The sequence below is a fragment of the Aulonocara sp. 'chitande type north' Nkhata Bay genome, linkage group LG18 (assembly GCF_057382095.1).
Source record: "Aulonocara sp. 'chitande type north' Nkhata Bay isolate Kocher_YH1m ecotype deep benthic linkage group LG18, A_spYH_male_GT1.1, whole genome shotgun sequence".
In the NCBI taxonomy this organism is placed as follows: domain Eukaryota; kingdom Metazoa; phylum Chordata; class Actinopteri; order Cichliformes; family Cichlidae; genus Aulonocara; species Aulonocara sp. 'chitande type north' Nkhata Bay.
The window spans coordinates 11,536,485-11,559,674 of NC_141361.1; the positions used below are offsets into that span (position 1 = coordinate 11,536,485).

At 39.5% G+C, this 23,190-nt stretch overlaps 1 protein-coding gene across 2 annotated transcripts in view; it reads left to right on the plus strand.

Annotated features, from left to right (window-relative positions):
* gnal2 (guanine nucleotide binding protein (G protein), alpha activating activity polypeptide, olfactory type 2) overlaps positions 1 to 23,190 on the plus strand; it is a 53,804-nt gene that overhangs the window by 26,723 nt on the left and 3,891 nt on the right. For both annotated transcript variants that reach the window (XM_086271249.1, XM_086271250.1), the window contains exons 6-11: positions 19,318 to 19,372; positions 19,508 to 19,581; positions 21,649 to 21,707; positions 22,203 to 22,323; positions 22,599 to 22,729; positions 22,841 to 22,908. In XM_086271249.1, the coding sequence (XP_086127375.1) occupies positions 19,318 to 19,372; positions 19,508 to 19,581; positions 21,649 to 21,707; positions 22,203 to 22,323; positions 22,599 to 22,729; positions 22,841 to 22,908 (508 nt within the window). The remainder of the gene's footprint in view (positions 1 to 19,317; positions 19,373 to 19,507; positions 19,582 to 21,648; positions 21,708 to 22,202; positions 22,324 to 22,598; positions 22,730 to 22,840; positions 22,909 to 23,190) is intronic.

A 23,190-nucleotide genomic window follows, 5' to 3' on the forward strand; every position in this document is an offset into this window, starting at 1 on the left:
TTTCAGCAGAAACCTCACAGTATCCCTGTGTTGCCTGAGCCGTGTGTTTTGATTGAAGGCTGGAAATTGTCAGACTCCACAGCCTCTCGCTTACTTCCTCTCGGTTCTAACCTCTGTATGAACTCTCATAGATACTCTGTCCTACATGGCAACAGACATGTATGTGTAAAGGTCCACACATATACACATGCACACCTATTGTTGTTATGACCACGAACTGTTCTGAGTAACCATCCTGGAAGTTGTGGCAGACTGCTTCAGCTGCCAACTGGGTTAAAAGAAAGGGAGCATAGGTCCTTCTGTTGGAGACTGGGTGTATTAAATCAAATGTTTGTGTTTTGATATCAGTATTTTTTTTATTTTTTTGTGAATGTCTCTTGTTGTTTAGGCTTTGCTTTTTAAAGGTCCCATAATCTACCACTTTATTGTGGTAGATTATGGGACATTATTGTTAGCCTCATATTTTCCCACTATAGATATCTGAACTTTGAGGGTAGCTTTGAATTGAACTGGAATGGCTGCTGGCCCCGCCCCTAGGAAGAGTGACAAAGAAATAGCCAATTTAATTAGTGCAGTGCATTATACAGAGCTGAGACACTTTGGTTTATGTGTAAATACAGTTTCATTCTCAGAACAGGGTTAGATTTTTGCCAGACTACATCGAGATCACGAAATCCGGATTTCAGCGGTGTAGAGCAGCGGCCTGGTAAATGGCTTGCCTCTGTTCGCTCTGTGGTCAAAATATTGGTGGAAATATTGACTCTGATGGCTGCATTAAAGTCAATATTTCACCTTGTTTTGTTGCCTGACACTAGGAAAAGAAAACTATGTGAGAAGAGATTTAATGTGATTTTTGGCTGTGTTAAAATGGAGCGTAGAGTAGAAGTGACACAAACAGATGTAATGGATTAACAGAAACGGAGCGAATTAAGCTGCACTGAAGCACATACACTGGTATGAACACAGAGTGACACACATGCACTCGGTATATAAAGAAAGCTATTTTCTCTTGCGCCCTTGTAACAAGTGGTTGATAGATATGAGAGTTATATGCTGGACGCCCTTCCTGATCAAACCACAAAGTTTCCACAGTTCATGAGGCATACATGGTATCAACCAAAGCTAACAATCATGCTAGCTTCATTAGCCCTGCTCGAATACAACAGGGTTGTCCTGGTGTATCTGATTTCTCTGTGCTGGTGTTGTTCCTGCATCATCATGTTGTTGTGATGTCATAAGTTTGGAATATGCTGGGAAAAGGAAAAAAAGCTCTCTCCTGGAACAGATGGTAACCATTTAAAGTATTTACTTTATTAATCAATTCAATATAACAGGTATATATTCAGGTTAACTTTGCTGTTAGTTAAATTTGGGTTATTTATGTTGTTGTTTTTAACAGTATTAGCTAACTTCTCAGGTAATGCTAACTGGAATCTGAGATAATGTAATTGGTTGGTTGTGGTGTTGATCCTGGACCAACACTGTTGTGATGATGTGGGAACAACTTCGCCACAGGGATATCAGATCATGCGAGTTGTCCTACGATTGTGGGGACATTGCCGTCTAAAGTAATTCACTTGAGTTTTCAGTTCCTCAGATGGCGGGAGAATCTAAACTTGTTTGGTTATTTGCAGGTTTTTCTGCTCATGGTTATTACCTCTGATGTTAGCAGTATACTAAGATTCTCCCTGGAAAACGTCAGCACAAGTTGTATTACAAGCTTGTAACACTCACATAGTATAAAACCGCATTGTCATGACTTTTATTTCAGTTTTATTTCATATCTTACTCTCTTTTTATTTATATTTAAACACCATGCTGATTAGTGGGGCTGTGCTGGTGACTCCTTGATCTTGATAGCAATTCGTTTTGCTAATCAGTCACTATGCAGGTTTAGCAAAAAGGAAATAACCTATATGTAGCTCACTTTTTGCGATTTGTGGTTTTGCAACAATGCCACCAGAACACATTTTGGTTAGATTTAGCTAGATGTCATATTTAGATTTTACAAGGGCGGATTATATACTTCTTCTGTTTCATTTGTGTTGTCCTTCACAGACCTTGCACCACTGGCAGATATATTTTTTCCAGCCAGCCTAACGCTGGATGGCCCATCGGACAGAGGCACAGGAAATAAGTACGGGCCGATGGCAGGCGCTTGTTATGCCAAAGAGCATGTCCATATCGATGTTTTTGGAATCCTGTCACCCATCGATCTGGCCTCTGCATTGCACATTTATACGTTTTAAGAGCACAGATATGTGTCTGCCAGCTGATTGATTATAAGCTATTTTCAGCTGCGGCAGGCTGGTTCCATCGCAATGCCTTGGATGTGTCAACGGCAAAATCAAACACTTTTTCACACGCAAATCTGAACTCCCAGGCCTGCTGCTGTGGTGAATGTTCCCACAGCAAATATGACACAAAACATGGCACAAATAATATGTTGAGATTCATCATCATACCAGTGCTAGATGCTGTTTAGGCTGGTATGAAACTCTCTTGTGTTAGTGTGCTTGATGATGATGATGATGGCTGGGATGTTGGGCTGCAGCAGCCAAACAGGATTGGGCCAGAGGAGAGCTACACTGGATGGTGGTGGTACTGAGTAAATTGGCTGTGAACAAGTTGGGGCTTATTCCTGCAATGAGGATGAGGCCTGAGATGCCTTAGAGGTTTTTTTTTTTGTTTTTTTTTTTAAATAAATGTACCACAAACTCAGAGCAGCCAACCATGTACTTCCTCTGGTGACTTTGTCTCAACAGGAACACAATAATTTAATGCTAAGATTTGTGTGTACATTATAGTTCACAAATTGAGTTGGGTTTTTGTAATGTCTTATTGTTTCATAGTTTTGTGTTTTTGTTTTGTTTTTTTCTCTGTTTTCATTTCAGTTTTTTTTTTTTTTTTTTGTTTGTTTGTTTTTTTTATTAGTCGGTCTATTTTTTTAGTCTTTTAAATGATCATAATATAATTTTTAGGGGCATGATTTAAGAGATTTAGCGTATGGATTATGAAACAAACAACAGGCAAATGTTCTTTGATCAAATGAAAAGGAATCTGAATCTTTTTTAGATGGTTTAACAGCAACAAAAGATGTAGTTCATAAAGAGGTGGTTTGATATAGGTATAGTTAAGATTTTATGCTTTTTTTTTTTTTTTTTTTTTTTTTTTTTTTTTTTTTGCTATTTCCGAATTTTAAAATAATACATAGGCACTCACCTTTATATTTGTAAACATATGTAAGCATAGTGCATGTTATTCTGTAAATGGAAAATGATGGAGTCACCTTTTGATAATACACCCTGACTTTGTACCACAGTCTGTGAGAGAGAGAGAGAGAGATATATATATATATATATATATATATATATATATATATATATATATATATATATATATATATATATATATATATATATATATATATATATATACACACACACACACACACACACACACACACACACACCAGCTTGTTTTTAAGGTCATTAGTGTTTCTTAAACTGAAACTGTTCAGTTGTTATTTATCAAGTACAAAAACAGGAAACAAAAATCCAAATTAGTTGCTAATATAATTGCTAATTAGTTATTGTTATGTGAAAACGCCTGCTTTGACTAAGAATTTTTTATTTTTAATTTAAGCAAGTTTCAAAACTCAACTTCGGGTTCTTAGGTTTAAAACTGGGATTTGAGTTTGTGATTGACATGTGGTGCATGTTTAATCAGGTTAGGATGTTATGTTGTGAAAATGGCCACAGCAGAGGCACACCTAGGATGGGCCAGGTATCCAACTGTCCTGCAGAGTCCCGGAGATCGGGCTTGACCGTGGGTGGATAAGTCTAAGGCTTGACTAGGCTGGGGCTGGGGTTTAGTGCTGGTCACGGGACTCTGCCACCAGCCTGGGGGCCACTGACACAGTCATCTGGGGCTGTAAAGTGCTAAGAATGGTTGGCATTGTCAGCCAGCCCCAGCCCCTGAAGGCCCTACAGAAACAGAGGGGCTAGGCTTCACAAACAGTGGCTCTCCTCAATAAGGAGCCTCTTCTGTTCATGGAAGAGCCAGAGAGAGCGATATTTATACACTGGCTGCATGTCACTGCTGCTTTTTTGTGTCACCAATAAGTTGCTTGAATTCTTAATGTTTTAGTTGATCTGATGTACCGCCTATGATGAGCCTGAATGACTCTACTTGTGTTTATGTTTCAGTGTAAGAACTTTTATTCTGATCAGTTGTTTTTATCACATAAGAAATATTTGTCCCCCTGGAAGCTGTTAAACCTTCATGGACTCTGTTGATTTGTATGGATTGCTGCTTGCATAAGTTATATTCGGGTTACTTTCACAGTTTAAATTTATGCATCATCTAAGTGGTATGACACTGACACTATGAAGATTTTCTTTCACACGGGATGAAAGCTACGTTACTGATCTCTGTCAGTCAACACAGTCCATGAGGTTTGTGAGTCTGATGATGGCTGTAAGAACATGTCATGCTAAAGGTGCAGCGGTATTTTCTACTTCCGGTCATATGGATTGATGTCAGCCTATCACCAAAAGAGACAACTGTTGGTTTATCTGTGCTGTTGCATCAATTTTGACTTGTATTTTACTTGTAATGTCTGAATTTCTGGCTGAGATGAGTGTTTCTAAAACCTTTTTGCTGATCCAGATACATGTTCCAGGCTTTATTTGTTTTGTGTGTTTTTATATTTTCTTCATTTTTTTTTCTAGAGGAATCATCTTTACAAACAATGTAGTAGACTTGTTTTGAGGTTTTTAAGCTTTTCTTTGCACAATCCCACTGATGATGGGTTGGCCATTGCCAATATTAGTCTGATATATTATTGGAGCTCTTCTTTTGACTTGGCTTCAGGAGTTTTGGGTGTTATTAACCTGTCCCGTCATTCAGCGGAGTGGTTTGGGACCTTTGTCAGTGCTGATGACAAACCTAGATAAGCTGGCTGTGTGAGGATTTACAGAACTTCCAGAAACACCAACAGTCTAAAGATTTAAAATCCACATAGTTATGATTACTTTAACAACAGCCAATGAGAGACGCAAGTCTGAAAGAAATGAAAGTTTGAAACGGCAGCCTTGAAACAACAAGCTACTACAACTGTCAGTTGGGCTGTTGAGAAGAGGATTTGTGATATGTGCCAACAACACAACTTCACATACACCACTAGTCCTGGATTAGCAGTGTTGTTAGGCAGTGGTAAATATTTTTGCCTTTGAGGCTAACGTCAGCTAACGTACTGCTGCTGACAAATATTACTGCGAGTTAACCTCCACCATCCACATTTTTTTCGATTCAGCTTTCTGCCTTTCTTCTCACTGCACAGTGTGGCTAAAGTACAAGAAACTGGATGCATCACAGTTTAAAGTTTTGCTGCCTTTGTGTTTTCAAACTCGTAGCGTGTGCATGTTTCAGATTTGAGACAACTGTAAACTTCTTGTGTGCATGATGCACACTGATATTAATATTTGGTGGGATTTTAAAACCCATGTACTTTAAGTCAGACAGAAATATGAAAATTTTTAAACATATAAACAAACATCAACTATTGGCCTGACTTTAATTTCAAGTACAGTATCAGGCCAGAATTAGACAGAGTTGAATCCCAATGGCACAGTAGTTTTTATTTTGATGGAAAAATAGAGAAGCATTTGTTGGCAGGTAGGAAGTGGACTGGAGGAAGAAATGAATGAGGAAGAGGAACATTTTGGTAGCGTTATGGTGAGAGTTTTTTCTTTTCTTTTTATTTCCCAGCTCTAAAGTTGTAAACAACCAAACAAATGTTCCTCATTATGTTAGATTCAACCACCAAACAGGCCATAGAAACAGCACACCTTGTTGTTCGGGTAAGAACATTTTAAAGGCATTAAAAAAATTACGGCTTTATCTCTTTTTTTTTTTTTTCTTTTTTAAGGCATGAATGCTTGGTAAACAAATTTTAAATGGTTTCAAACAAATTAAAACTCTTCTAGCTCTGTTTTTCATTTACATTATCGCTACATTACTAATTAAAAAAATTAAATACTTTGTACATAAAATGAGTCATGTAAAACCATAATCCAGATTAACAAAAACCTTTGTGTCGCTTGTTAAAATCAGATGACCCTCCTGTCAGCTGACTGAGGAATAATCAAAGGACGCACTATGGAACTGTGTGTGTTTGTGTTTGGCTGTATCTGTGAGTTGAGGGAAAGGAAGGAGTGGTTTTGCACTGAAATGTAGGATCAGATCTGCTGCAACCTCAGTGGGACACCATCTACACAAACCACTGTCCTTAAGGTTGTTAGAGCCCCCTGTGGGACCGAGCCGTTCTCTCTTTTCAGTCGTCTCTTGAGGCCAGAAAGCGATAGCAGAGAGGATGTTGCGGAGCACATGAGAACACATGCCAAGCCTTTTCCCTGAGAGAGAGTGTGTGTATGTGTGTCTGTGTGTTAACCGCTTTTTACTTGAAGATGTTTTAAGTGATGCCCTATGTGTGCCTGAGATTTTAGTTTTCCTCTAACTTAATTGTTTTGTCTATTCGTTGAGTTATAGATTCAAACAGCCAGCCTGGGTGGACATTTGAAAGCGGTTAAGAAAGCCTAAAGCTGCCCTGCGTTGCATGCTACATGCCACAAGATTGGCTACACTGCCAATGTGTTTTTATTTTGTTTCTAGAGACCAGAGGCTCTGACAGCTTCTTTTAGCCTGAGGAGAATCACATTAGAAACACCACTCATTTCCATAGCACCTGATATACATTTTGGCTAAAGTGTCTAACATGTAAATCTGTGTCGTAATATACAGTATGAAAAAAGTAAATCATCACTATGGCGGTTTTAAGCTCAGTGTAAGCAGTGCTGCAGAGGACGATGAGAACTTATGCTCCACTTAAAGATTTGGGGGGTGGGGAGGCTATAAATAGATTTTTTATTTTTGGGTTAAAATGCACGTCCAGCAGAGAGACAGAGCGAGCCTCGTGAATGGTGGATATCTGTGAGTCTGTTACTGTGTGCGCCGACCACACACATACACAAATACCTTTCTCTCTCTCTCTCTCACACACACGCACACACACACCCCCTGCTGTTGACCAGGAGTGTAAAGGCATAGTCTGCTGGAGGACAGCAGTGGCGCTGCAGGTTCCCTGCTCAGAGATTGTGGAATGGTTGTCCATAGATCCCATCCCCTCCCTCCCTCCCTCCTCCCCCTTTTTTACTCCTCCTCTCTCCCCCTCGCTCTCTATCGCTCTCTCTTTACTGAGACTCCCCCTCCTCTCTCTCCCCCTATGTCGCTCCCTTTTCTCCCCCCACCCCCCTTAGAGCTTATGTAAACTAGCTGTGGAGCCAGGGCAAGCTGAGGCTATTTTTAGCAGCAGCACTGCAGAGCAGAAACTGGCTAGGGTCACGTGTGCGAAGCCGAATCAAAGGGAGTATCCCGGCAATGCGCTGTAAACAAAGGGAAGGTCAGTAGCAGAAGGTGAGACACAAAACGCCTCTGTGTTGGTTTTGTGTGTTTCTGTATATATGTGTGTGTGTGTGTGCGTGCGTGTGAGAGGGAGACTATACACTTCCTGACTATACTTTCTCTTAATGCCCTGACATAAAACAAATCATTGTAAGTGTATGAATGCACTCATATGCTTCCCTGCTTTCTCTGTCTCCCCCTGCCCCACACACACGCACACACCCACACAGCTCAACCATTTCTTTCACTGCTGAGACAGACAGAGGGGAAGCTGAATGGATCAAAGTGAGGTTTGACACGCGAGGATACATTTTGCTGCCTAATCATGACCAGGCCTCCTCATTGGCTCCACACTCTCTCCCAGGCCTAGCAGAGTGAGCTACACACAGACTCTGAGCCATGCAGAATCTACGAGGGGGCACATGACTATGTGTGTTTAGCATGTTTTGTCACACATGGGGATTTCAAACCCTCAGAGCACCACTTCAAGGTTGGCCTCAATGCGTTCAGTAGCATGCAGGGCCAGTTATCAGCGAGTCCAGAGGATAGTTGTGTCCAGCCACACCCAGGCAAAAGGTCTCCCTCCACCTCAGCCACTAGTCAAACAAGCCTCACCTTTCACCTCCTGTGGAACGTGGTCAGAATGGGACACAATGCTATTAATAGAAACCTTTTTATATAGATATTTTTTTTGGTGTCACAGCGGTTTGTTGACAGTTTGAGCTGTAGGGTGTTTTGTCAGGCTGAGCTAAAAGAGGTAGCTTGGAGGCTAACTTAAGTAAACACTTGGTTGGGTGATTTATTGTTGCAGGCATTTGTAACCTGAGATTTTACAGCTTTATTATACTGAAAGTAACCACGTAGACATGGCTATCCCCCCCTCCACCCCCCCACCCGAGTCTAAGAGGGTCATGAAAAGAGAATATGCTACACCAGCGAACATCCGGTTCTTCCTCTTCTTCTTTTCCTGTTGTGGTTTTTCAGTGACTGATACTCTCCACTAAAGCAATATTTATTCAGAAATGTAATTCTTCTGCTGATGTGCTTTCACAGCTGCTACAGGTTACAGATGTACTTACATGTGCATGTTATGAAATAGTCTCCATGTGTGAATACTGGAATATAATGCCCGTACAAAGTAATCAGTTGATTTACATTTCCTTGTTTCATTTTCTCAGTCGTGTGGGTTTTAAGATTCGACTATATATATTTCAGTATTTGGGTGTATTATTAAATATTAGACGTTACTAAAAATTGTTACATTTAAACTTGGTTTAATATTTTCTACTTTACACCTGTATTTGTTATAAAAATGCATCTGGTGCCATTTTACCAGACATGATACATTCACAGAAGATTACTACTAGTAGTTGTAGTGCTGCTGCTTCTGCTGCTGTTGCTGTGACTGAAATGGATGTAGGATTTGTTGACAGAGCTGCAGTTGAGATGTTTTTTTTTTAAAGAACCATTTCAGATATATTGGTGTCACTGATTTTTATGACTGGTGTTTATTTTCAAATTCACGACTTTGATTAGGTAGACATATTTCAAATATGTTGGCCTAATGAAAAGCAAAGGAGACTTATTGTGCTCTCATCTCATAGAACCCAAGGTGTGCCCAGTGTTTTGTTTTTTTTCTAGGTAGAAAGTTCTGTCTGCCTTGTGGCAGGTATTCACAATTTTATTAAATAGTACATTGAGTAAGGTTTTTTTTTCCCCCGCTACTACAGTAATCTGTGATACCTGTTTGAGTCCTCTGACCCTGTTTTGCACTTGTTAACTGGGAAAATAATGACACGATGCACTCATCCCACTAATCACAAACACATCAAATCATGTCTCTTCCATTTCCCCTGATCTGCTTGCATCACAGGAATGTGAGGGAACTAATTTGTACGAGGGATGTTCCTGGTGACTAATTTACTAGTCAAAGAACATTAACCAAAATTAAGAAAGTAATCCACAAAAAGATAAAAGTTGAGTGCAGGCTAAACTTTGTCCGCACAATATTTGAGAGTTGTGTGAGACTGCTGAATCACATTTTATTCAGTATTCACTTCAGTCGTTTTCATTGCTGCTGAAATGTGTGGTTAATTGTGGCAAGCTTGGCACACACAGGTGACAGCAGTAGACTTTCTTACCTTGCATGTTGATGTCCACACATCTGTTGGGTTTTATGGAAGTTTTCCTCTGACACAGTCCAGAGACATACTAGATTAAAAAAACCAATAGTAATAATAAAAAACTGCAGAACTGTGCTGGGTTTTGTGGTTCTCTATGCGAGACAGAGGGAGTACTAATGAAATAATGAAATATGAGCTTGTTTTACATGCTAGCATTTCAGCTGCCAACTAGCAAAGGCAGAAACTATTAACCATTCAGGTGAATGATTTAATCTAAAACAATAGCTGGACTAAACTGCTGCGTTTTAAGGTGGTTTGAATTTTTGATTGTGTGAGATGTGTTTATCCCTGTGTATAGCTTAAACAAGGCTGCCTCGGTTTCACCAGTGGTTTGCATTTACCACTTGGTTGTAAAGCATCATTTTCATTTTGATGTGTGTCACCTGGGCCACACCTGTTTCAGTTATTCTTGTGGTTTAATGCCCTGTTGTTGTTGTTTTTTTGTTTTTGTATTTTAAACTTTGCCACAACCAACACTTTGTCTCTGAAGTTCTGCCTGACTTGGTGTGTTCTTTGCATGCATCACACAACATTTTACGTAGCTCCCATTCACTTAAATTGTGGCTGTTGATTTTGGTTGAATGGTTCAAGAAGTTACTTAATACTTTTATCTTGACCTTGATAGAAAATGTCAGGAGATCAAGGAAAGAATTAATAAGGACATGGGAAGAGAGAGCTGCGGTGTGCAGGGAGTCCAACTGCACTCAAAAAGCTTCTTTAATAATGTGATGGTTGATGCCAGTGACATGGTTCTGCAGTATGGTGGTGTACCTCTGAAGATGGACTACAAAAAGTGAATATTTTAAGTTTCAAAGTCCTTCCACTTTGTTTTGTCCACTTTTTAAAAATGTAAATCTACGGCCTGCACACAGCGCAAAATCCTGATAACCACATTTTATTGCTGCAGTATAATATCCATCATTCACAAAACACATCAGCAGGTTATGACATGAAATGGAAAACACACTGTTAACATTTACATGATCTGTGTCTCTTGTCAGCTATGTTGATCGTTTGTTTCTAATGACGGTTGCGAAGTGGGTTGCTATGAATTATGGGATAGCATTAGCTTCTTTCCTTTCATAAAGGATGCTCCAGTGTATCCTCTCCTAAAGCGGGAAATAAATGAAGCATTGAAGGACCTTCCCGGAGTATCTAGAGAATTCGATCCAGCTCTTATTAAGGCTGCCACGCAGATACTTCCTGGTCACTTCACTCTGTAAGCAGATTTGACCATTCATCCAGAACTTGTGGTTGTATTTTACTCGTGAGCATGAGAAGGTGGATTTGGAAAATAATCTAAGCCGTGAGCTCGTGGTGGTCTCCCACCAAACATACAGATGCAGTATACAGTGACACAAATACAGTAATAGAAAGCCAGCGCAGGCCACGGTTCTGCTGTGTGTTGATGTATGAGCGCGTCTGGGAATGGAAGGATACAAGTGCAGCCTGGCTTAGGAAGAGAGGGAGAGAGAGGAGTGGTATGGACTGTCTGGGGTTGCCATGGGAACCCAGCTGCTAAAACCAGGCAGGGTCAGGGTGGAAGAGAGGCTGCATGCAGCGTGAGAGAAGGGATGCCACCCGGAGGCCTGTTTGCAAACTACACAAACATCATACGCACTGAAGTTCAGGCTGAATTCATCTTTAAATAGTAAGAAAGGAAAAAGAATATTAGCTCTGTTTAGTGCAGAGTTTTCTTTCATCCTCTGTCATTATGGATTATTTCCTATCACCCGGTTGTTCAGGCCTGTAGAGCTTAGTTCAGGCTTATGCAATCTGCACTGATACTGTAGACGCCCCTGTCTAATATTAGTCATTGGTTATTGACTTTTGATTAGGGGAAAAGAGGAAAAGCTCATTTTCACTGGGTCACTGGTTTACTTCCAAGCGGAACAACTAATTTGACATAGAGGCTGCTGTTGTTTACAGGCAAGAGATTTGAAACCTGCTCGATAATGTTGATTTAGACTATTTTTACTAGGTTTTCTATTTCTGGCACAGACTCATTCAGTAGCTTACTGACAGCGCATCGATGTCGGGCTTCAATATTATTTAGAGAAACCCATAAGTCAATGGCACAGTGAGAACTGTATTTGGGAGCTCCACATGGGACACAGTTCACTCCCAATGTTCCCACTGTAGCTCCAATTCAGAGGCTGAGACTATTTTAAACAGAGGTAATGTAATGGTCCACACAGACACTAAGCAGAGACAAAAGGGCATTACAGGCTATTTTACATTTTTATACAACACCTTTCAAAACCATGACTTGATGCTGGCCTGGAAGGCGAAATGGAGGCCTTGAGATAAAGCAGGCTCTTTTGTTTACACAAGATTTGGTTTGACTTTCAGGAGTGTCTCCGTTCTTGCTCCTATATTTAGGAAGTACCCACTGAGCCGTTGATGGATTTGTCTAGTTTCAGATCCATCTCCCAAACTGCACAGTGTTCCTGTTTGGATGGATGAGCTGAACCCCCCGGGCTTGGATCTTTCCAGCAGGTGACCGGGATCCTGCACAGCTCCACCTTCGCTGTGTCCCACCGCACGTGGCCCTGCGTGCTGTACCAGCTCAATACATCGGACAGGCCGTGTTATGTGACGAGCTGTGCAGCGCTGCCAGTTTTGTTAGGATACTGGGCGTGTTTTGTAAGAGAAGACAGATGAAGTGTTGAGTGGAAGTTCTTCTTTAAGTTTACAGTTGGTGTGTAGATACTAGTTTAGGTTAGACTTTTTGAAATGAGTACAAGTACAGCTGAAAACATTAGTCTGCTGATATAAATATAATCAACTCTTTGGTCATTTTTTAAAAAGAAATCTGCATTACTAAAGTGTTTTCAGCAACAATAACAGAATACGCTGCTTTTTGTTTTTATGAAATTTTTGTAAATTCATGGCATTATGTTTTTGCAAAAAGTCTCTGTCGCCTTATTTGACATAAGTTTATGCATTTTCCTGTTATTTCTAACCATTTCATAAACATGGCTATTATGCTAAAGTAAATTCCGGTAGTTTTCCTTTCCTTTCGGGGGCACACCAAAAATTCCTCAAAGCAGGAAAAACCCCAGCACTGCTAGCTTGAGAAAAAGTAGACACCTGAATTTGTTATCTTTGGCTGTTGGAAATTGTAATCATCTTCTGACATTTTATAGCCGCAGTTGTTAATAGAAGTGGGAAAGTCCTCAGAGAAAGTGGTAATTCATTTAAACACAGTTAAAATGGGAAATACTGAACTGTGAAAAGAGGTTTGAATATTTGATTTTAAAGCAGTAAATGCAAAGACAGTTTGTACTTTGCATGCAAATGGCTGTTTTCAAAGGGCTTAATTACCCATAATGCTCTTGGAAATCAATGCAATGAAAAAAGATGCTGACTACTCATGTTAAGGGGCAAGATTTGCCTAGTTTTAATGTATGAAAGCATGTGTTTGTTTTTTTTTTTTTTTTTTGTTGTTGCTCAAAACAGACTAAATTGTATGTGGTGACCACAACTAGTCTGCATATAATTCAATTTGTGTTCTCTTAACTGTAAAATTCACAGACTTCTGTTATTTTCAGCCACTTTCTAAGCAACAAACGTATTGAAGCTTGATTAAATTAAGCCCAGCTTAAGAAAAACTGCCTTTCACATTTATTCAGAAAAATATTTGGGGACTTGGATCTATACAACTTGTACACAATACAAAACTGAATTAAATGCACATTACAGATAAAAATACGCACAGTTCAAACAGAAAACATTTAAATGGAGGGTTACCAGTTAGAAACAGTGCAGTGGGTCTGTTGTGTCCAGCAGTGTGTTTTCAGGCGCTGTCACCAGCCAGTTGGAGACTAAAGTGAGAGTCCATTATACTGGCCCGAGCGCTCAAAATATGGAAACTATTGATCGGATCCTCTGAACTGCTAATTAAAGATGGTCCGCTATTTGTAAAAAGTCAACCCAATTATCAAATGAGCACATGAGTCTGGGTTGCTGTGGGTCGGTATGAAGGTTTCCAGTGTGTTGGAGGGGATTTTTTTTTTTTTCTTCAGTATTTATTCCTGTCTTTTGATGTCTTCAATTTTGTTTTGCTTTGGACACGTGCTTTTTTTTTTTTTTTTTTTCATGCACATAATTAGATTTTAGCACAAATTTAAAAGTGATCTGTTCTATTTTGGTCGTCTCCTCCAGATATCTGGTTTATTTTGGTTGTTTCCTTGTTGTGCCTGTTGCAAGGCAAACATGTACCCGAAGAAGGTGCTGTGGAGCTGGGTGGCCAGTGACTCTGAGCTCTTGGTGGAAACATACCCACCATGAAAATCTTCCCCCTGCACCCTTTTCTGCTCATTGGGCAGCAACATGTTGCCCGGGGCACTTTTGCATTAACTGTCCCTCAACATATCGGAGTGCTTGAGTGAAGCTCAGCCTGCGTATGTGCAATAATGCTTGTGTATGTGTTTCATGGAAAGACTAGACAAATGGCATAGAAGAACTAGAGGGGGTGCACTGCTAAGTGAAATGAACGGCTTAGCTATTTAGCGCCATAAAGGGGCTTTTTTTTTTTTTTAACCTGACGATAGCACTGTGAAAGCTCATCTCAAGCAGGGACGTGTGATGATGTTGTTTGTGCCGTGGTTTAAGTAGAGTTTTGGGAATTGTTACATCCTCGCTTTAGAAAGTAAACAAAAACGGTAAAGAAAGCTAAAAATTGTTACGATGCCTCTCATTGGTGGGGTCTGACTATATTGAACTTGCTGTGTAGTATATTTCTTATGTCAATCCATATGATTCTGCCCACAACAAAGTTTATACATAGCACACAGGCTGGCCCACAGCACCAGCTCAACACAAAAAGAATAAGAGGGGGACTGTTAGAGCAGATTGTTGGTATTTTTTCTTTTTAACTTTAAATATATATACAGAGAACAAACTGTCATGAAACAGTAAAAAGCCTTCTTTATAAGAGCGCTACTGTGCCAGGCTAAAAACAAATGAGAAATTACATCTCATTTAATGTGGTTTGATGGTTGTGAACAAATTTTAAAGTCATAAAACTAATTCATAAATGCCAAGCATAGTTTTCTGTGTATATATTGTACACATGCTAAAAACAAAGTGGCAAAATGGCGGCCTGCTATCCCTCCAAAGCCACAAATATGACAAAATGACCACATCACACAAAGATCTCCAACGCCAGCGTTGAGCAGTTCTTAGAGGAAACTGAAGAAACGGAGCACAAACCACAGATTTCTCTGGACCTTAAACCCGTCTATTTGTAGCACTCAACCAGAACAGCTGTAGTCACTGTAAACTGCACTGAAACCTTTTGATAAGGCATTATCTGGTCGGCCACTTGATGATCAATGTTATCTTTTTCGGCCTTTTTTCCTGGATCCAGTACTCTTGTTTTTTCTCTTTCTTTTTCTTTTTCTAGCCTCTTGCCTGGTACAGAGACTATATTTGGATCTCCAGTGCTCTACCAATAGTACTTCTGTCACATGGCAGTCACAAAGCACTCAGTAATTATAACCTAGCTGGGTTTCTGCAAGGAAGGCTGACTAAAAATACTCTCATATTGTTGCAGCAATGGGGCAAAAAAGCTGGAGAATTTTAAAAGGCTTTGCCTGTATTTTTGCGTGTCTGTGTGTGAGGGAGGAACACTTTAACATATACTGCGCCGTCTCAAATAACGGTGCAGTGCAGTGGGGTTTACTGGTTGTGTTTCTCGTCTCCAGAGAAGCGCTAATTGGTAAATAATATAATTAATTGTGTAATATGATGGGTGTGCTTCATGTTGTATGACTTCAGAGCCAGGACAAAAAGTAAACGCTGTGCTCTAAACCACAGATTCGTGTTTTCTCTCTCTCAGCGCTTATTTTTATTTATCCGTCACATCTTTGTGTTTATTTAAAATCATGTTTTGTCTGTTATTGTACTCAAAGTGAACTTGATTATTTTCTTGATCACTAACCTGGCGTTATTTTGGTAATTGAGTATTTCTGAATGTGTGAATTGGATAATTTATAGTTGACAGGTGAAATTGTTTAAAATATTGAATAAATGATAAGTGATATGTACTTAAATGCATAATATATTGTGTAACACGCGCAAACACGTCAACCGAAAAGGTGACAGACTTATGGAAAACATGAGTATTCTGGTTTTAGATGATAAAGCATGTTTGAATGATGCTTTTGAAGGAGCTTAAAATGTAAGAAATATTGAAGAGGAATTGACGAGAGCCTTTAAATTCACAATTCACAACTTGTAACATTAATCACAGTTATAAAATAAAGCAAAAAAACCTCGATGCAAGTCAGCTTCATACTTTTTATCAGCTATTTGAGTTTGAATATTTTGAGATTTTTTTTTTTTTTTTTTTTTTTTTATCACAAATCTTTGTTACATCATCTCAGGTTCTAGGACTTTGATTCATCACCATATTCTGACATTTCATAGAGGAAACAATTAATGCAGCAGACTAACCACTAAGAAAAGTGTGAGTCTGAGACCTGATCTCATGAAATGTTCCCGCTGAATTGGCTTCCTACCTGATGAAACATTTTCAGAAGCCCACATTGTTTACAGAATCTGGTTGGGGTTTTTTTTGTGTGTGTTTTGCTGCCCATTTGTCTGTAATTGCCTATGTGCATCATTGACCTCTATACTCGTCAGAAATAACTTAAAATTAAATTCTCATTGCTACGACCCCAGCTCCCCAGGGGAAGGGAAACATTAACAACCACTTGAAAATGGGTTTGGGGAAAATTATCATCTTTTACTGAGTTGAAGTCTACAGAAATAATATAGCTAAGCGGAAAATAAAAATAGGACAAGCTAAAGGCAGCAAGAGCTGCTAAAAATAATCATAACCAAAAGAGACTCTTACCTTAGGTTATTTTCAGCTTCCTGCTAAAACCATATAACAAAATAAACAAAAACACTAGTTTTACTTGTCTTCACAAACTCCTCAAACTGAACACAAGATGATGTGGATTTTATTGTTTACTTGGTTTTTTTTTTTCCTTTCCTGGGAAACGCTGGCCAGTTTTGTTTATTCAGGACTCAAACCACTAACATTATACACATAATAGAATTATAGACAAAGAGATGGTAGATGCAGGGAGACACGTAACCATACAAGATGTAAGATGTAAGATAGAAAATCCCACATGGATTGTGACGTTTCGTTACAAAGCAAACCATGTCCATAAACGTCTCTGGTGTATGTGTCAGGTCTGTAAAGATGATTTTCAGGCTGAATTGAATGTCTAAAACGTGTATTCACGGTTCACCTTCAAAGGTCAGGTTGTAAATCAAAGACATTAAAGAATTGTGGGAATTTTACATGCTGGATTAGAGTGTTGATCCAATGGAGAGGAAGGGTAGTAAAATAATAAAAGGACAATTTTTAAATCCCAACTCAGGCTATGGTAATGTGTCCTGAGCACTTCATCTGTTACTTACTTAAATATTGCATAATTAAAACGGCACAAAAAGAAATTACATTACATACATGTATTTTGGACGTCAAATGCGATGTATAACCGGCTGATTTTGGACAGCATTTTTATTTTTTTAAAATAATGATGGCGTATTTGGTTTCCAAGTGAACTGCTAGAGTTCATTTCAGATGTGACCTTCCTTTTCTCTGTACTGCATATGTTAAACGTAATCATCCTGCAAGCGTATTTACTGTTCATGTATATGTATTTACTGTGAGAAAGTGGAGTGCTCTTTCAAAAATAGCCTTACTTCTCCTTTTTTGTGGGCAGAAACAGTTGGTGTGATGAAAACATTGTTGTCGGAGCACATGAGCAGCGTCTCTGTTATCTAATGGTTCATAATAGAGCATTCATTCTCGGTTATTTAATTCTCATTGGGTGTGTTAGGTGTGCTACTTGTAGGGCTGAAGTGAAAATGAACTGACTACAAAAACTCTAAACCTGAACGCGGATCTTCTGACGCTTTGGGTTTCCTGTGCACCGCAGCCGTGTTGGCTGTCTTGTGATAATGTGAAGCTGGCGAGCGTTTGGGTAGAAAATGAAGGATGTGAGGGGGAGCCTGTTTGGTCCACATCTGTGTCCTACTTACTAGAATCACTCACCAGCTTCAGATGTAGATGAGGAAACTTTGTAAGATGTACACACTTTTATCCCCTCTGCTCTGACAGACACTTTGTACCATTCTTTCTATAAAATGTGTCTGCCATATGGCATGGCTGTGACCTGGAGCACTTTGGATTTAATTTGAAATAAAGCAGGGTGATGGAGATTCAGATGTTCTCTTCCTGATGGAGTAATCAATCAGGTGATGGGATAATGTATATGCTTTTTGGGAAAGTGACATTTTCAGTTGTTTAAATTGTTTAACCCATAGTCCTCCAAAATAATAATAGAAATATTATAGTTTGCTGCCCCTCCCTGAACCTGGTTCTGCTGGAGGTTTCTTCCTGTTACAAGAGAGTTTTTCCTTTACACTGTCTCCAAGAGTGTGCTCACAGGGGGTCATCTGATTGCTGGTGTTTTTCCTCTCTAATATTGTTGGATCTTTACATTACCATACAAGTGCCTTTAGGCGACTGTTGTATTTGGCGCTACATAAATAAAAGTAAATTGAAATTGAATTTTTCACATCTTCAGTGTTTTGCTTTTTTTGGTTTTTGTTTTTCACAAAGAAAAAAAAAAAGGGGGGAAAAACTTTTTAAATTGTTGTCACTTTACTTTAGGAAAGTAAATAATCATTAAATCATATAAACTGTGTGCGAGAGAGCGCAGTTTATAGCTTTTTTTTTTTTTTTTTGCAAGTAACATGAATTTTGTGCAGTAAGCACATTTGTATTGTAAAAAGCATTTTTGCTTTGTGCCCTGTTGTTGGTTAATTTCTTACCCTGTCATTCAGTGTTGCTTAATAGTAAAGCTGTTAACAACAGCAAGCTAGATATCAGTGAATCCGTGTTAAAAAGAATAATGTTGAAATATTAACAGCTGATCTATACATTTGGCTCGTGGACTTATTCTTAATAACATTGCGCCTTGTCTTTTCAAATACCCGTGGTGTATTTTAAATGTATCATGGCCCTTGGACCGGCCTTGCTGGAGTCTTTTCATGATGTGATCCAGATGATCCAGGGGCCTGCGTGACCATGTGTCCCCAGCCTCGGTGTCCTCATCCTGCCTGCTGTGCTGCAGAGAGGCCCAGCTGCTGCTGCTACCGCTGCACATGCTCTCTCAGTAGTGAAGAGATGGCAACAGCAAGCTGTCTAACCTCCACAGTAACCGCCTTATGTAATCACTCTGGCTAGAGACAGACCAAAATAGCCCAGACTGAGCAGGCCTGCCCTCTTGTGGCATACAGCTGCCTTAACACCGGCCTAGCAGGCCTAAAACAGGAGTCAGACATGGCAGCCGTTTCCTGCAGCATTCAGTGTAGTATGTAAATATTTTAATGTACTGCACAGATATAGCCAAATGCATTATGTGCCATTTGTAGTTTCCAGCTGATCAGATCTGGAGTTATATTTTTGGGTTAGTTCAGTGAAGACGACGTATTTATGAAAACAATGGTCAATTATTTTATAGTTTTACAGTTTAGTGACTTTACGTTTTCTATGTTGATGACTCTTTCCGCAGCACATACAAAATGGTTGGAAGACAAACAAACTTTAACTACTCTTCTGTTCCCTCCTTTGCAGTTTCCTGGACAGAATTGATTCTGTAAGACAGAGTGACTACACGCCAACAGACCAGGTCAGTTCTCCTGCCAGTGTACTCGGTATTAAATGTATAAATCACCAGCAAAACCCTGCCTGCTGTTTTTCTTTCTTTTTTCCCCCTCCTTTCCCTGAACTGCATGTTTTGTTTCTTTGTGTTCACTACGTGTAGGACCTGCTACGCTGCCGAGTGTTAACTTCAGGGATTTTCGAGACGAGGTTCCAAGTAGATAAAGTGAACTTTCAGTAAGTCTCTGCTTAACTTTAACAAGGACATAAACACACACATTGAAGACATGTTTGTCCCCATTTATTGTTTGCCAACTTTTGTAAACCCTGTTAGCAGCTTGTGTAGCCAGGAGGTAATAAGGCTACTTTGAAAAAAAAAAAAAAAAAAGTCCAATTTGACATGGAAATTAAATAAAATAGTTGGGAACAGGGTTAAAATGGGACCTTTGGGGTTGACTGCACAAAGCTGATCCAAAAATCTGTGTTTCTAGATATTTGTCTATTTGATAAACAAAATGTATTTTATCTGTGAGTCAATGGAAAAAGGAAAGGTTTTATTTATTTAAGTTTTCCTTTGGGTGAAGAGCCAAACTTTTTTGGGTGGGGCAAAATGTTTTGTATATAAGAAGAAAAAAGTCAGATTTTTAGGCAGAAAAACATGAAGCATGCCCGAACTAGTTGTGTAAACAGTACGGTCTTCCAGAAATGTTTCATCAGCTAAGAAACTATAGCCACATCCTACCGAACTAACTGAACAGCACACCAGGATTCAACATAACCATAACCATCTGATGGCCCGTTAAAAAGTAGGCTGGGAAGTTGATCAGCAGTTGCCAGCAGTATTTTCACATTAGTTGGTTTAAATGTGAAGGAAAGCTGTTTTTTGGGGTGGGGGGGGATTACACACTGATGCACACATAGCTCAGCTAACTTTAACTTTGAGTGTCGACAGCAACCACACCCCTCTACTGGGCCAAGCCTACAAAGGGACAAACGATTTACACTAATTATTTTCAGATTTGAATTATTATTATAAAATATAAATCTACTAGTAGATGATGCTATATTAGCATAGATTATGGCAGCTGTAATCAGAGGAATTAAAGTGCGCTACTGAATATGTGTTCTGCCGGCTCTGGATATTGGTCTGGTTTTGTAACACAGATCTGGCAACCCTGACGTGTACATATAAATACCAGAAGGTCTCAGTTTTCATTGCCACATTCCTCTTTGTTTGTTGTTTGTTGGTTTTTGATGAGACGCCATTATAAAGTACTTATGGGAAGGATCAGTATTATCATTGTGTTTCCAGCTCATTCCATTATTTACACCCCTATGAACAAAATAATCACGAGCCCCGTATTCCTTCTAAAATTGGTTTATCTAATATTGCCTTTTATGCAGCAACTTTTCCGAACTTCACAGAATTGTGAAAATGAGCCCATCTAGGTGTTTTCCGGATTTCCAGTAATTTTCTTTTTTTTAAAAACATTGGACTGTGCCTCCTTGTTGGATCACTGCCCTCTTGGGTGTTATTGCTATATTTACTCTGGCCTCGTGTTAAGAGCCTCAAATGTCATAAGTTTGTTCCTTTGAACAAAACCCTGAGCCCACAACCTGCTCGGCAGCTGGAAGATGAGGTAGAAATGCACGTCATAGAGGTGACTAAAATGCAAAATGATTCCCCTGCGGTCGACCAGTGTGATTTCTGAGCCTGTTGCAAGTTATTTACTGTTGGTTACAGTTATTAGAGCAGCCGATAAAGGTTAGAGTAAATGTTTTGTAACAGCTTTGATGATGTCAGATGAGGTGACCCATTTCCGCAGTCGCAGACACAACAGTCTTATTCTACCATCTGAAATGGGCCTTTGTATCACATTATATCATCCTAAACGACTGGCTAAAAAAAGGTCTGGGTCATGACTTCCCTTTGGGTGTGCGTTTGTCATTATTCGGCTTTGATGACTCCCAAACATCCAGCCAGGGACACACAGACATTACAAATAATTTCGCCCTTCGTAACATTTATTAATTAATGGATTATTTATGCGTCCACAGCCGTTCCGTAAGTGTCAAGGATCTCTTTTTGCAAACCAGAAGCACATGTAATACGAGACAGAAACACGTCTTTTGTGAAGATTTTTAATTTTATTTTGAGTCTTTATCAGGACAATCTGTGAAACAAAACTGGTGTGTCAGTGCCGTACAGTATGTACCTGATGCCCCCCAGTCCTGAGTGATATGAGCTCTTTGATCAGAAGAGGGCAGCAGCGAGTATCTGACCCATTACTGTCTCTTCCACAGCATGTTTGATGTTGGGGGCCAGAGAGATGAAAGGAGAAAATGGATTCAGTGCTTTAACGGTGAGACTTTTCCTCCTTGTTTTCCTTCAAATAGCCACACTGTACATCCTCGACCTGCAGCTCATTCTCCTCCCATTACATCCTGCCCGTCTTAAGGCATTTTCTCTCAGCTCCAGCATCCCGTCAGTTGCACAAGGACCAGTCCAAATCTTAAACTGGTATTGAAGAGCCTAGTCTTTTGACTTGTTTATAGTCAAATCTGAGCTGTCTCGTTTTTTGTTTTCCTTGACACAAAGTGCTCTTTTAGTCAGTTGTTTCTATTTTTAAATTTTCTCCTGGTTTTGGTTTGCATATTACTATAAAGTTTGCTTTCCTTCTCACTGCGCTATTGTGTGTTTTTTAAACCTTGAATGTTAATACATTTCCCTTAACTGGAAAGCACTTTGTGTCCACTCCCGTAGTTTTGAATGCCATATAAATAAAGGTGATTTGACACGACTTGAATATACTCCTTAAGACCAGTGACGTCAAAATCTATCTCATGTTTTCTTCCAGACGTCACTGCGATCATCTTCGTGGTGGCCAGCAGCAGCTACAACATGGTAATAAGGGAAGACAATAACACCAACAGGCTACGGGAAGCTCTGGACCTCTTCCGCAGTATTTGGAACAACAGGTGAGTCCCTATTTGTTGTGGGTTTTTTTTGTTTTTTTAACTCAAAATGTTAGAAAATGCTCACTTTCCTTTCGCAATGAGAGAGAAGGCCCACATAAGGCTTAAAAAGTAGTAAATATAAGTAAATAAAACCTGTTTCTGTCTCACCTTTATCGTGATGTGTGTAAATGACTGTCAGCTTTATCTTTGAAAATCCCAAAATTTCCACAACTGAAGGGTGAAGCTTGTGCAGTTTCTTTAATGGTGTTTTTTTTCTTTTGTTTGTTTGTTTTCAGATGGTTACGCACTATATCCGTCATATTATTCCTGAACAAGCAGGACATGCTGGCTGAGAAAGTACTAGCTGGAAAATCCAAAATTGAAGACTACTTCCCTGAATATGCTCGCTACACCATACCAAATGAAGGTTTGTTCCTTTCCTAGTGCACCTGGCTCGTCTATGTCCAGACAGACTTTTGAATTCCTTGTATCGTCTGTATTAACGTTAAATTTCTTTTTTTTTTTCTTTTTTTTTTAGCAACTCCTGAACCCGGTGAAGACCCGAGAGTGACGAGAGCCAAGTTCTTCATCCGAGACGAGTTTCTTGTAAGTGTATCAGCGTATGTCTGAAGTGAGCTGAAGTCAATCAGTGTCCAGCCACGAATACACTTGTCCTGTTAATTCATAACTTAGTATTTTACACACGTACCTGTAATCCCAGCTGGGCCTGTTATGTTGCTTTGAACCTGATGAACCTTTTCTGGTGGTCCGACCTCCTTGTGGGGACAAGTTGTCCGCAGATGCGCAATGCTGATTTCAGCAGATACTACTGCTGCTACGAGTCCTGCCGCTGATCGCGAAACACCTTCTGTAGGGTTAAAAATTAAA